At 38.4% G+C, this 15,827-nt stretch overlaps 1 protein-coding gene across 4 annotated transcripts in view; it reads right to left on the reverse strand.

The window, feature by feature from the left end:
* Nucleotides 1-13,128: 13,128 nt before the first annotated feature.
* The window catches only part of SCAF11 (SR-related CTD associated factor 11), a 71,942-nt gene continuing 69,243 nt past the window's right edge, over nt 13,129-15,827 (reverse strand). For all 4 annotated transcript variants that reach the window (XM_080810352.1, XM_080810354.1, XM_080810353.1 and 1 more), the window contains 3 exons: nt 14,642-14,860; nt 14,162-14,281; nt 13,129-13,903 (listed from right to left, as the gene is read on the reverse strand). In XM_080810352.1, coding sequence (XP_080666478.1) covers nt 13,757-13,903; nt 14,162-14,281; nt 14,642-14,860 — 486 coding nt within the window. In that variant the 3' untranslated portion in view covers nt 13,129-13,756. The remainder of the gene's footprint in view (nt 13,904-14,161; nt 14,282-14,641; nt 14,861-15,827) is intronic.

A 15,827-nucleotide genomic window follows, 5' to 3' on the forward strand; every position in this document is an offset into this window, starting at 1 on the left:
GCTGGTTACTAACATTTGCTTAACACAATTCCTGTCATTCACCACACTAAACATTTTACATGTATTTTCTCAGTCTTTATAAAAACCCAAAGTAATAGTTAATGTTTCAAAGTGGGTATAGAGGTTTGGGACGACTGACTACCTTGACCAAAGTCATATGGCAAGTAAGTGGAGCTATGTAACCAGCACACATGAAGCTAACTTAATTAGAATTCTTTCCAAGAGGAGTCAGACATAAGGTATTTGTTTCTGGTGCTGCTTTTTTTTTTTTTTTTTTTCCTGCATGTTTTTATTTGCTGCGTATTTTTCTACTAAGTATTTTATTCCTATGCATTATGTTGGCTTTTCAAGTTTCTATAATACCTCAGCTTTTTTCCCCCAAGTATTTCATTTATTAATTTGGCATCACTTAACTTCTTAGAGCCAGAAAAACTTGCTGGGAATTCCCTTAACAAAGAAACATTGCTAAGACAAGAGTTTATAGTAAATTGAAACCACAGTTTCTGACCAACAGCTGTCCACACTGGTATTTAATTTGAACAACCATTAGCTGATTCTTCTGGATAAAGTTACTCTAAACTTTTGTTAGGATATTAATTGGATTTCTTCCTCTTTATCTCTCCCTTACGTCTCATTCAGCTTGAGCATTGAAGGAGTGCTTCTGCTGCTCGTTTGGAAGATGGAGGTAGTCCTCCTCTGAGGCTGAGACAAGCTTCCCAGCGTTGCCCAGTAACCAAGGTAAAACACAGGCCATATGAGAATTATAAAGTGTTTTGGGAGTTCAGTCATGCGGCAGGCTTCATTTAATTGATGAGTGGGGAAGGCAAAGTAGGATGGCTTCAAAGAGAAAGAAAAATGTCTTTTGGAGACTTTATGGGCTGATAGAAATTTGACAGACCTAACAGTGGTGAGAGAGTATTTGAGTTTGGAGAGGTCTTGTTCAAGAAGAGAGGTTATAGGGCGCCTGGGTGGCTCAGTGGGTTAAAGCCTCTGCCTTCGGCTCGGGTCATGATCCCAGGGTCCTGGGATCGAGTCCCACATCGGGCTCTCTGCTCAGCAGCGAGCCTGCTTCCCTTCCTCTCTCTCTGCCTGCCTCTCTGCCTATCTGTGATCTCTGTCAAATTAAATAAAGTCTTTAAAAAAAAAATAGAGAGGTTATAGATTAAATGGTGCAGTGTGAGTTAGATGTTGCTAAAGCAAAGAAATACTTTAGCCACCAAGTAAAGAACCCAAAGGTCTTCATGAAGTGTAGTCTGGAAATTGATCATAATAAATAGGTTGAAACACATTTGCTCAGGGTAGGGAAGGGTTTCCAGAATCTCTGGACTGTACGGTTTCCCTAAACTGATGGAGAAATGTTTAGCCTTGACTTTAGAGAGGATTTATTGATTTGAATGATCAGATATGATGCCCTGTTTACAGCTAAACTGTTTGAAAGATAACAAGACTAATTTGGGGGTTGATCCTTTCAACAAATTCACTCTTGCTGGGCTGGGAACAGGCAACTTTCTAAGTTGTGCAACCTTTGAAAATTGACATAGTCTGTTAAAATATCAACTGAAAGAAAGGAACAAAAGCTGCCACAATCTAATACAGAAAGCACAATTTGTGTATACACACAATGACTTCACTCTCTTGCACGGAGTAGGCACTGGCATATTTGTTGCTCTATTCTGTTTCCAAACAGGACATTTTAGGTGATGCAGAATTCTTTCAGTGGTAATTTTCCCCCAAATTTATGATTTTCTTTTCCCACTGGGAATGGTTTGAAAGAAAGGAAAAGATAAAGACTGGTGGATTGACTACCACAAATCTAAACAATGGTTAATTGTTTCCCTTATTGTTGTTGTTGTTTAAGATTTTATTTATTTATTAGAGAGAGAGAGAGAGATCACAAGTGGGCAGAGAGGCAGGCAGAGAGAGAGGGGGAAGCAGGCTTCCCGCTGAGCAGAGAGCCCAATGCGGGTCTCCGTCCCAGGACCCTGAGATCATGACCTGAGCCGAAGGTGTAGGCTTTAACCCACTGAGCCACGAAGGCACCCCTCCCTTGTTTTTTTTTTTTAACACAAAGTTTTATTGTGAAATCCCCACCTCAGATGGCATATAACAAAGTGCATAAAATGAGGAGTAGAGCTTTTTTACTATAAAGCAAACCCTTCTGTAACCACTGCCCAGATCAAGCAGTAGACCTTGGTAGTGCCCCTCCTGCCCAGAAGGCCTTTGTCCCAATCACAACCCCTCCTTCCCCCACAGCAATGACCACTCTCCTGATTTTAAGGACAGTTACTTCCCTTAAACTTTTTTTTTAATCACCTCAGTAGAGATCTCTAAATGGTATAATATAGTTTGGTCTATTTTTGAACTTAATATAGAAATGCAGTATTGAATTCTAGTTTTTTGTTTCCATCATCTTTCACTCACCTTGGCAGTACGATTCATTTGTATGGTTGTGAGTAACAATAGTTCCTTTATTTTCATTGCTGAATAGTATTCCAACATTGATGGTATTTGAGTTGTTTCCAGTTTGGGACTGTTACCGATAATATATGAGCACCCTTGTCCTTGTCTCTTGGTATACTTGGGAGTGCATTTCTGTTGATCATTTTCTTAGCTGTGGGATTGTATCTGGTCATCTCTTAAGGTACTACCACAGAGCAGCCTATAAGAGTTTGCAAATCATGGACAGAGTCAGTGCTGAGAGATCCTAGAACTATCCAAAGATGCCACACAGTCGGTTTGGTTGGGGGATGGGCAAGAGGATGGCTTCACAGGTTTGTTGCCTTTACCTTGAGCCTGGGCAGATCCATTCATAATGGTTCAAGATTTTGTTTAGAAGGTGTTCTGTAAGAAGTTTGTTGGCAACTCAGCATATGGGAATTACACTGCTCAGAGCAAGTATTTGATATTAATGGAATTAAATGGTTAAAAGAAGTCTGAAGGATGAACTGGAAGAGAAGATTAGATAGAGGGACCAGCTGGTTAGACGGTTGGGTAGGTGAGTGATTATGAGAACTTCATGTCCTCTGGAGAGGGACAGTGGAAGTACAAGCCATGTCTGGTGCCCAAACTGGGTGTGTTGAGTGAGGAGGAGTAAGTGTGGGGCACGTATGGTTGGCTAGATCTTGTGATGAGCCAAGAGGCAGGCCTTGGGAGAGGGTTATGGGCATAGACTTTGGACTCAACCACTTCTGTGAGTTCTGAGTGACCCTGGCTACTTAACTGAGCCTCATCCTCATTTGACAAATGAGGTTAACAATAGGACCTACTTTAAAGGTTGTCTGAAAATTAAGGGAGATAATGCAAATAAAATATTGGCATGCAGCCAATAAGAAGCACTTAGTGTTAGTCCCTGCTGCTGTGACTGGTAATCATAATTGCACTTGCTAGAGCTAAGGAGGACATGCTATCAGCCATTAAAGTGTAAAAGAAAGACTTCCAGAAATGATTTAGAAAAAGCCATGATACAGTGATAATTTTAGAAATGTCTAGAATTCCTTTAGGCAAGTGTGTATAAAATAAACACAAATAAAATAAAAACCTGTTGAATTGAGCATACACAGCCTGACCTTATCAACAGCTGGATTCCTACAAGAATCCTATTCCAGGGGCGCCTGGGTGGCTCAGTGGGTTAAGCCTCTGCCTTCGGCTCAGGTCATGATCTCGGGGTCCTGGGATCAAGCCCCGCATCGGGCTCTCTCTGCTCAGCGGGGAGCCTGCTTCCCCCTCTCTCTCTGCCTGCTGCTCTGCCTACTTGTGATCTCTTTCCCTCTGTCAGATAAAGAAAGAAAGAAAGAAAGAGAGAAAGGGAGAAAAAGAGAGAGAGAGAGAATGAATCCTGTTCCACTCGGGAAATGTTCAAGATCTCTCTCTGCTAAGTGAGATCTAAACCAGATAAAGTGGTATTTGAAAACAAGGTTTAAAAAAGAGTGAGGATAAACTGTCAGGTGCTGTTGCTACCTTTGAGAGGGAGGATAGAATCTAAATGGTTTTAAAGACAAGCTGTGATCTAATTAATTATTTGCTCTAACAGAACGGCTGTGATCTACAGGGGATCTAGAAAAGTTACATAGTGGTTCGCTTCTTGGCTGCACATTAGCCTCCACCTGAGAAGATTTTAAACTATCCCAAACCCAAAGACTGATTAAATTGGTCTCGGGTGAGCCTGTGTATTGCCTTTTAAAGTGATTAATTCCAGTATAGTTACCATACAGTGTTCTGTTTGTTTCAGGTGTACAATACAGTGATTGAACAATTCTGTTCATTACTCAGTGCTCATTAATATTAGTGTACTTTTAATCCCCATAACATCTTATGCATATAGTAATTTATATTACATCAGTGGGGGCTTAAATTTGAACCTATTCCTCCTCCTCTCTGTGCCCTCTCCCCCACCATGTTTTGAAGTATTGGTGTCATACTTTATACCCTTTTATTTTGTGACTCCCTTGACTGGTTTTTATAGATATGCTTAATTTTACTGCTTTTGTGCTTCCTACTTTTCTTACTCCCACTTATGGTCTTTCCTTTCTACTCAAAAAGTCCCCTCTAACATTTCTTGTAGGGTTAGTATAGTGGAGACAAATTCCTTTAACTTTTGTTTGTTTGGAAATTTTATCTCCCCTTCTATTCTGAATGATAGCCTTGCTAGGTTGAGTATTCTTGGTTGTAGTTTTTCGTTTCAGCACTTTGAATATATCATGGCACTCTCTGCTGGCCTGCAAAGTTTCTGCTGAAAAATCAGTTGACAGCTTTATGGGATTTTCCTTTTATGTAACTGTTTTTCTTCTCTTGCTGCTTTTAAAATTCTCTATCACTACTTTTTGGCGTTTTAATTACTATGTGTCTTGGTGGGGGCCTCCTTGGGTTGATTTTGTTGGAGGATCTCTATGCTTCCTGGATCTGGATTTCTGTTTCTTTCCCCAGCCCAGCTTAGGGGAAACTTTCAGGTATTTCTTGAACTACATTCTCTGCCCCTTTGTCTCTCTTCTTCTGGGATCCCTATAATGGGAATGTTATTACACATGATAAGTTGCTGAGTTCCCTAAGTCTATTTTTGTTTTTTATTATTATTATTTTTCTCTATCCTGTTCGGCTCGATTGCTTTCCATTATGTCCTTCAGGTCACTGGCCTGTTCTTCTGCTTCCTTTAGTCTACTATTTATTCCCACTAGTGGTTTTAATTTAATTTTTTAACTAAGTTCTTTATCTCTGATAGGTTCTTTTTTGTTTTCCGTCTCTTTTTTAAGTTTCACACTGAGATCCTCCACTCTTTTCGGAAGTCCAGTGAGTCTCCTTATGACCATTACTTTAAGTTCCCAGACATACTATTTATCTCCATTTCATTTAGCTCTTTTGCTGTGATTTTATCCTGATCTTTCATTTGGGACAATGGCCTCTGTCTCCTCATTTTGTCTAACTATGCGTTAGGAAAGTTAGCTACATATCCTGCTCTCGAAAGTAGTGGCCTTATGAAGAAGCAGTCCAATAAGTGCCCTGCAGTATAATGCCTCCTGTTCCCCAGAACCTGGCACTTCAGGGGTGTCTCTTATGTGTATTGCTCCCCCCCTAGTGTTGTGGCTGAGCCACTTTCCCCTCCAGTCCATCTGTAGTATCTCTCTTTGCCTGTTGTGTGCAGGGTTTGGTCCCTGTGTTTTAGTAAGCCGATCTGGGGCCATCTTGGGCTTGAGTGAGTCAGACCAGGTTTTTGCCAGATGCAGTAGCACCAAACTGCAGGATGCTTTCTGTGTTATCCACTGGGAAGCTCTGTCCCCAGCCCACTATTGCGGCCGCAGTCAGACTGGTGTGTTGTTACCTTCCCCTTCCCCTAGAGCAGGAGTCACTTTGGAGTGATATGGATCCTGTGGGGGCTGCATGCACACTGCCAGGCTCGTGGCACTACTTTGGGTGGGCTCTGGTGAAGGGCATATTGGAGGGGGCAGGTCCACAGAACACAGGGGTGGGACATGTGGCATTAGCAAGGTCCGTGCAGGTGTGCTGCAGGAGAGGACCTGTAGCTGCCAGGGACCAGGGCTGCGGTGTTGGATGGGGTGGACGGATCCACAGAAGAGCTGGGGGTGGGTCATGCAGTGTGGTAAGGTATGTACAGGTCTGTTGTGGTAGGAGACCTACAGGCCTGGCTGGCGGGAATGTGTCCACAGGAGAATGCAGGGGCAGGTGCACTGCCGGCAAGTTAGGTAGAGTGTTGCTGCGGCACTGGTTCCCACAGGTGTCTGTGGGGGGCAGGGCATGGGGGAGGGAAATGGTGCCAGCCAGCTTTTTTGTTCTTGAAGTCTCCCAAAGGCACCTGCCCCTCCAGCACCTGCTCTGAGATTAGTTTAGCTCCCCACTGTTTCTCTGTCCTTCCTGCCCTCTTTGATGTGGCCTCTTCTGTGCATTTAGCTGTGCACAATGTGGTCTGCCAGTCCTCAGCTCATCTTCCGGGTTATTTATACTGATGTGGGTGTTACTTCATTATATCCACTGGATGTTGGGATCTTCCTACTCCCACCATCTTCCTGGAAGTCTCTGTGTATTGTTTCTTTGTTTTGTTGTTTTTGTTTTTAAAGCTCTGTGACCCTAAACATGCCACTAGATTTCAAACCACTGGACAAGTAAGCTGTATTTTCATCATTATCCAAGAGGAAATGATGGGAAAACCAGTCTGAATTATAGGGCAGATTCTCCAAGTAAATATATAGGAAATTACTACTTTCACATCTATCATCTCACTTAATCCTCTAGGTAGGTAGGCAACAGCCCCTTTTATAGGCCACTCTGGCTCAATGAAGTAACATTCTCACGGGCACAAAGTGTGCCTCAGTCTTTGTGAGCTTTAAAGCCAAGACTCCTACTTACCTTACGTGGATTATCTTCTCTAGTGCTCACAGGATTGGGGGAAATATGCCCAAACTAGTTATGGTTTGGATGGTCCACTTCCTTATGACTAAGGACTGTCTCAGCCCATAAAGCCAGTGGGTATTGACTGCTCACAGACTAGCACCCGTCAACTACCACAGGAGGCTGCACTCCTCCCAGAGCTATGTATGGAAAGCCATCTGTGAGACACCTATCACATGTGCTCAGGCTGAGACCTGAGGCCGGTTCTAGAGTGGGAAGTTGGTAACTCCCCAGCCTAAAGCAAAGCCTCTTGCCCATTCTCCCACCGTTATGCCCCATGCAATGAGAATTGCATTTTCTTAATAAGGTTTTTTTTCTGATCATACAACTCTTGTTCACTGTAGTAAAGCTGGACGCTAAAGCATTGAAAGGTCCTCTGCTACCCAGAAATAACCCCTATTAAGAATTTCTATTTTTCTTTTTTGCCTTAAAAAAAAAGATTATTATGTATACAATTACCCCTTAACACAGGGTTGGACTGTATGGGTCCACTTATACATGGATTTTTTGATAAATATGCTATATAATACAATACTATAAATGTGTTTTCCTTAGGATTTTAACAATTTCTCTAGCTTATATTAATAATGCCATGTGATAATACATGTAACATACAAAGTATATGTTGACTATGTTGTCAGTTAAGATTCCCAGTCAACTGCAGGCTCTCAATAGTTAAGTATCTGGGAGTCACAAATTCTATGGGGACTTGTGGCTGTGCAGGGGACTGGTCCCCCAGCCCCTCACTGTCCAAGGGTCACCTATAGTTTGTGTCCTATTTTTCGCCATTTCATTTTTTTATCCCTGAAAACATAACAGCTGCAAAATGCCATCACATGAATGAACTATAGTTTAACCATCCCCTCCAATTTTCCACTATTAAATCCTAGAAAGGACTATGTGAATGAGTGTGTTTTATTATTATGGAAAGAGTATATGGCCATTTTAAGGCTCTTTATACTTATTTTCAAGTTGCCTTTCAGAAAAATTGTACAAATGGCCACAGTACTATTTCCTCATGGGACTCTTGCCAGAATATATTGATCAATTTGATAAAGGAAAACAGTATAACATTGTTTAGTTGTGAACACCTTTTCATATTTTCTAACCACTTTTATTAAGCACTGAAAGATTATGAGCAGAGTAATCTTTCGAAATGCAAATCTGCTCGTATCAAATACCTCCTGCTGAAAGATTTCAAAAGCTTTTCTTTGCAAAACCAATTGCCTTAAGAACCCTCCACCAGTCTTCACTCCAGCCAGTTTAGGGGTGCGGTGGCCATGCTTTCAGGCTCCAGACCTTTTGCACCTTTTCCTCTGCCAGCTCATCTTTGCTCCTTGCTTAGTTCTTACTCATCTTCTAGCTCTTGGGGGCCATTTCCTCCAGGCGCTCTCACTGACCACTGTTCGGTGCTGTTGCCCTATCACAGATTCTCAGACCACGCGGAGTCCTCTGTCACTCCTGAATCAGCTCTAAACATACAGCTGCTTTGCCCGCAATATTATGTAGTTCTACGAGAGTGAAAATAGTTTTGCTCACTCTTCCCTAGTGTATGCACAGGGCTGGCACTGTATGCTGAAATGATGCAGAACATGACCAAGCTGTGCTATTGGAAGGTTAGTCTTTAGTGTCAAAGACGAACCTATGTGTACAGAATCTAAATCATAGTTGAGACTATTAAAAGAGGTCAGATGGTAACACTGCTGGGAACTAAGGGAGTTGAGTTTTACTGCAAAGGAATTCCAGTTTGATACAGAGGAAATAGCAACTGTCTGAGAGAACAGAGATGGGATGAGAATGGAAAATGCACGTAAGATGGCTTTGATTTTAAAAGCGTAGTATCGCCAGAACAGGAAATACAGAATATTAAAAAGGCAATGAAACAACATAGACACAGTATGAATTTCCCTGCCTCACTTCTTCCCTTGTCAGCTGTGTCCTCTTCTGTGCTCCCAGTATACTTCACTTTTTATTTCAGCCATTAACACCCATGTGTTCCGTTAGTTTACTTCTGGGAGCTCAGTGTAACATCCCACTCCCCAAGTCAAGCACTGACTTCAGTGTCTACCAATCCTTTATCTCAATCCTGTCTCTAATCACTAAGTAGCTGTGTAACCGGGTAACTCAGTTAATATGTACCTCAATTTTCTCATCAGAACAAAGATGACTATTAGAATTGGTTTTATTTTTTTTAAAGATTTTATTTATTTATTTGACAGAGAGAGATCACAAGTAGGCAGAGAGGCAGGCAGAGGGAGAAGGGGAAGCAGAGAGCCGCTGAGCAGAGAGCCCGATGCAGGACTCGATCCTAGGACCCCGAGATCATGACCTGAGCCGAAGGCAGAGGCGTAACCCACTGAGCCACTCAGGCTCCCCTAGAATTTTTTTTTAAAGCAAAAGAGGTAACACATATAATGTCTGATAGAGTACCTGGCTTAATTTACTTATAAATTTATTAATTACAGACTTAATAAACATGCTATTACTATACTGTTCTTTTAGAAGATGGTGGTATAATTCTGATAATATGTGAAGAATCCAAGAATCCCTGACACACAGTAGGTGTGCACTGTTTTGATGAAATCAGTGTTCATTAAGACCTTATAACCAAGAGCAATCTTAATTTTACATTTTCAGTCATAGTATCAAGGGTGGAACTACACTAAAATTCAGCACTGTGGTGTAGTATACCCCTTTCTGAGAGCAATTTGTCAACACTATCCAAAATTTAAAAAGTGCATATCAGAAATTCAGTGTAATCGCATACACAAAAAAGAGGTTCATAGAGCTAAGTCACAAAGGGTGCTCCGTAAAATTGTTTCTAACAGCCAAAACCTGCACATAATCTCAATGTCCATCACCACAGGAACATGATATAACCATTATAAAACAGAAATGGACATTAAGGTATACCTTCAATTTATTCAGTAGACTGGAGATGTAGAACAGTTTACAGAATATACTTTATGTGGTGGAGAACAATCTGTGAAACCTGTTTTCCCGGAAACTTAGTAAGCATTTTTGTAAATGCACTGAAGATTTAGGAAAGATACACAGACCTTTTTGAGAGTTCTCTCTGGACAGAGAAATCAGCTTAGAAAAATAATGGAATTTTACATTAAATATAATTGAATTTTTAAAATTATATATTGATTGTATATATAATCACATTTAAAATTCTTCTTTGGGGAAATAAAAACTGGCCAGATAATCTACTTCTAGGAATTACTCCCCAGAGTGTAATCTAAAAAAGGATACATTAATTTATATACAAAGATGTTCAAATCAGTCTTACGCATGTTAGCACAATTTTTATTTTACTAATTTATTTATATTTGTAAAAACAACTTCATACCTAACAGCAGAGGGCTGGTTTAAGTAATGATACAATATGTACAATATGTACCAGTATATGTATACTATATAGCCATTAAAAATGATGCTATAGAATTTTTATTAAAATGGAAAACTTCTGAGGGTGGTTGGGTTATGGACATTGGGGAAGGTATGTGCTATGGTGTGTGCTGTGAAGTGTGTAAACCTGGCGATTCACAGACCTGTACCCCTGGGGCTAATAATACATTGTATGTTTATAAAAAAATAAAAAAATGAAAACTTCTAAATATATCATTAAGTGAAAAGGACAAGTTAGAACATAGTTATGGGCAATTTGAGCAGCACTGTTACCTTTAAAGGGTAGGATTACAAGTGGTTTTTCTCCTTTTGTTTTTCATTTTCTTCCCTCGTCTACAAATTTTTTTTTTCCCAAAGATTTTATTTATTTATTTGATAGACAGAGATTGCAACTAGTCAGAGAGGGCAGGCAGGGAGAGAGGGGAGGAAGCAGGCTCCCTGCTGAGCAGAGAGCCCTATGCGGGGCTCGATCCCAGGACCCTGGGATCATGACCTGAACCGAAGGCAGAGGCTTTAACCCACTGAGCCACCTAGGCGCCCTACAAATTTTTCTAAAATAAAGTTTTCCTAATTTCCTACAATGATTTTGTAATAAGGAAAAAATGCTATTTAAATATATGCTTATAGCTGACTCCAAGCTTGCTTTACAACTTGGAATTAATATAACTGTGGTGCTAGTTACTTTGGTACAAATCCAAGAAATACTTCAATATGGGTTTGGAAGGAGTTATAATGAGGTAAAAGTCACCATTTCCCAAGAATCTTAATAATAAAATGTTAAAGACACTTCTTTGTTTATCAAAAGAATTTATTAGAAAATATTACATACTACATATCTGTTTAAGAGCATTGTTTCAGTAGACAGCACTCCATCCTCGTACTACAAACAACGTCTCGTGGACCGGGGGGCAACCAGTGTGATTCCGATGCTACATCTTTTGGATGGAACATTCAAACAGTACACACACTGTGGCCATTTAAAGGAAGATAATGGAGAAAATGTGGTAATTACCAGGAAAAAAAAAATCACAAAACTTTTGGAATGTTAAAGTAATAAGTAACTACTTTTAGTCTCAAAATTCTAGGCATCACTATAGCCTAAAACATTAGTCAATGTGACTATTAAGTTAATGGGACCAAGGATTCAAAGGTTAAGTTAATACTGAATCTTAATAAGTAATGAGATATCTGTAACCCCACAAAATGTTTTTTAAGTTTGTGCACATGCAAAATTAATGAAAATTTCTGAAAAAAGCAAGAATGGGGAATGTTAAAGCATTGTTTTTTGAACATAAAGCATGCACTTTCTAATACATTCTTTAGTATTTCTAAGTTTTAAAAGTCTGAATTCTAATCCAGTAACATTCTTCATTAGCATTTTAAATGCAGTGTAACCAAGTACCCCAAAGCAGATATGGAATACACCTTGTTATTTTCAAGAAAAGTGGAAATAATTCACGGCACTGCTACCAAAGATGTGAAACTTTAACTCTGGACCATACCACCTAGTTTTTTCTTCAAAACTTTTAAACATGTTTGTAAAGCTAAATGGTAGAAACAAATTCGAAAATGTAACCCTACTCCCAAACATCACTGAAAGAAAATGTATTAGTATGCCCTGTGTGATTAATCATCTTAGGCAATCTGCTACAAAATTTTCGAAGTGTGAACCTGCTTTAACTGAAAATACATTGAAAGTTCACACCATTGTTTCTAGAGTTCAAAACAAACAAATGAGGAGGTGTGTGTTATTTAAAACAGTCTTAATATTTTATTAGAAGAAATATACTTCCAAACTTCTTTCCCCTTCGTATCTAAACACAAACTTTAATTAAAAATATATATATAAATCAGTAGAATATCATATTACAAATGCCCAGAAATGCAGAATAAAGATCAAGAACTGCTTGGAAATATTTCTAACACTTCTTGGGATTACACTCATAATCTAATGAAGATTATGAACTAGCACAATCATTATTGGGGCCAACAATTCAAAATATTTGCCTTATCAAAGCTAGCACCAAGAAAGTATTATGCACATAAACTTAAGAAACAGATCATCTTTACTTCAGAAAAGCACAGTCCTACGGAGTATTGCTCTCTAGGTTAGCTAGTAAAGGGTCAATCTGTCTCACTGAGGCATACATCTATCTGAGCCATTAACATCTTTTGGTATCTATTGAAAACTGTTACTGGAACGAAAGATAGTTTATCATGGATATAACTCACGTTTTCTTCTAAGATGCCAATTAAAATAGTGGCTCTCTAATTAAAACAGTGGCTCTCTAACGCTTTGAACTTACCTTTTGTAAAAATTAATATATTCTAATATTTTTAAAAAGACAGTCAAATCCCTAGTCCCTGAAAGCCTAACCAAGACCCCATTATTTAATTCCTCTCTCTTTCCAAAACACAGGTTTTAATGTCTACAATTTTGCAACATGGTTAATAGCTACCATATGGTCACCTAATTAACACTTTATTCACTGTAAAGTATTTGGAGACTTCTCAAGTGTGAAAAGAATTTCATTAGTGATTAGACAGATGAGCAACTGAAAGCCACTGAAGTGAGTTTCATAATTCTACCTTCCTCCCAAGGAAGGGAGGGTCACTACTCCACAGCAACTCCCCAGTTGGCACAAATAAGTTATCATTTCTCTGACAGGTAGAAGATATCATGAAAGAACATAATTTTTACAAAGTCAACACTTTTTCCAAACTGGTCTTCTAAATTCAACAGTTTTAGACTTCCAAAGTTGAAAATCTAGCAAATCAAACTGCTTCATCTCAGTTGGGGGAAAAAAAGGCACAAAAGAAAAACAAGCAGCATAACCTTTATTTGGTGATACAATAACAGTGTTCCAAAGTTTTGAACACTGAATTTTACTCATGTGATAATTTGTTTTCTATCTAGGCAATTTATTCAGATGTGTGCTTTAAAAATACACATTAGGAACCCTGCAATTGGTATATTCTGTTATTAGAAATATTTTTCATGGTAATACATTATTTAACTTTCTATAATTAGAGGGAAAAATCATAAAGATCATACTTTATTTTTAGCCTGACAGAATAAATGTATTATATATATCTTTTCCAAAACCAGTGCACTTAGAAGACTCTAATTTATGCACTCCACTGTTCAAATCAAAAAGCTGTACATCTTCCAGTATCCACACTATAACACAGTCTTAGTAAAAATGCACACTCCTTTAACCCCTTTACTTTCCCTTGAATTTGCTTTTATTTTCAGGAGGAGAAAAGGATAAAGAAGTTGCAGTGCAGAACTATATTTATTTAGAACAAAACTTTATATTCTACATTAAAAAAAATAATTTTATCAAAACCAAATTTCAATCACAGTTATGATTTCAGTTAAAGGTACATGTTGAAATTGCACTTTGCAGATATCTTGATAGTGTCCTTTATAGTGCTCCCCATTTCAACCTATGTTTTTTTCGGTAGACACAGGTTCTTCCAGAGTTTTCTTTTGGCTTCCCTTCCGTGAATATTTGTATTTGTCTACATAGGCTTTAACCAGATTTGCCACTTTAGTAGAATTTACTTCTCCACTCTTACTATGACAAACCTATGAAAAAAGGAGGGGAAACATTTTTCTCATACTTAAAAGGATTACAGCAAAATGGAAAGCTTTCTGAAAACCCCCCAAAACATAATCATATTTTTTTTATGTTTCATATCTCATGTGAACTTACTCAAAAGGTAAAAAACGTAGACAAGAATTAGAAGTTAGTGCTTATTATTTTAATTAGCCTTAAGCATTCCTTTATTAAAATAGAGGTGATTCAAACAATACATACATAATTCTGCTAAAGCTGGAACTTACTTTATCTACTGCTTTCCGTACAATCTCTTTATATTCTTCCTTGGTGATATCTTTATTTTGGTAAAATGGCTTAATGGCCAATTTTACCTCCTGTGCTGCTTTTTCTTGGATCTGTAATTTCTGGTAAGAGGAAAAAGTATAATTATTCTTTGCCCAATCACATACTTTCAAAAAATTTCTTTAAAAATATAATACTGAAAATACTACACTTCTATATTGTTGCAAGAATTCTTCAAATATTGGTGTCATAAATATAAAAGTTATTTATTAACACATATACCAAACATTTCTAAAACTAATCATGAAAAACTACCAGTAACTCATTGGACACCAACATTATCTAGACAGAACCCTTCAAATAACACTGGAATGTAAGACTATCAACAGAAATTCCCTTTACCAATTATACAAAACAAAACTGTTATTTTTTCATCTTTACCATATACAGAATATATAGGTTGCTCTCAACCTTGAACTTGCCTTGTCTGTCTTCGAGCTATCTGCGCTGGCTTCCACTGTAACACTTACTTTGCTTTCTGTCAATTTTACAGCAGCATTAGAGGATTTGCTGTGACTTGATGACGAAGTATTACCAGAACTTGGTCCCTGAACTGTTCCCAAACTTCCTGGGGCTGCTGTTGGAGCAGGCAAGACTGGTGTACTCATGTTGTTACTTACATGAGAAGCACTAGGAATACCCTGTTTTAAAGAGTTATCATCAGTTAATGAATTACTTGTTTTCAATAGAAGTCTTTTAGTCATTTATTAGAAATAACAAAAAAATTCAAAGTGAGTCAACCTCAGTACTTAGGGAAAATTCTTATTTCAGGTCATGTATATCCAAAGGACTCAAGAAAAATGAGTAACATTCTTAAATAGAGACCTATGTAAATACGTTAAGTGACTTTTAAACTACACCTGCGAATTGTCATGTTCTGACAACACTAAAACAACAAGAAGGAAACGAACAGCATTTAAAGAATAGTATCTCTCCTGAGAGGCTCTTTATGAAAATTAACTAAAGTACTGCCTCCACTTTAAAGATGGAGGAAGAGGAGGCAATGAAGTCAAATGGCTTGCAGAGAGCTGACAGGAAAAAAAGAAAAAAAAAAGACAAGAGGTCCCAAATTCTGGAATCCTATTCCCCTTATCTTCCAACTATACACTGCTGTTAGGATTCTAGAATTTGTGAAATGCAGGCACAGAACTATAAGGAACACTATGTTTACAAACTATTGTTCAAATTTTCTACATGCCTCTGAGTCACTTCTTTCTTTTTAGCACGGTAAACTCAGTGAAAACGAAACACAGATGGTAATAGATAATGAACAGCTTTATCTGGCATCTGTCCCAACAAGATGATATTAAGTTTCATCACAAGTTCCCACCCCCTTAAAAGTCCAATAAATTAGAAAATTATTTTAAAGCACCCACCAGCTGATTCTAATTTGGCTCGTAATTTGGTCTTAACTTGAAAAAACAAATCTGTTTGGACATCAACCACAGTATATATGTAGCTTAGATTTGATGATATGCATTCAATTCATTTTCTTATTTGAGGGGTGGGAGGTTTGAGGAAGGACAGTGAAGGAGGCTATAAAGGTTTACCATAAACCTAAATAAATAAATGTTTTGGATGCCAGAAAGCCCTTTCTTGCACATCTGT

This window comes from Martes martes (genome assembly GCF_963455335.1).
Source record: "Martes martes genome assembly, chromosome: 8".
Lineage (NCBI taxonomy): Eukaryota > Metazoa > Chordata > Mammalia > Carnivora > Mustelidae > Martes > Martes martes.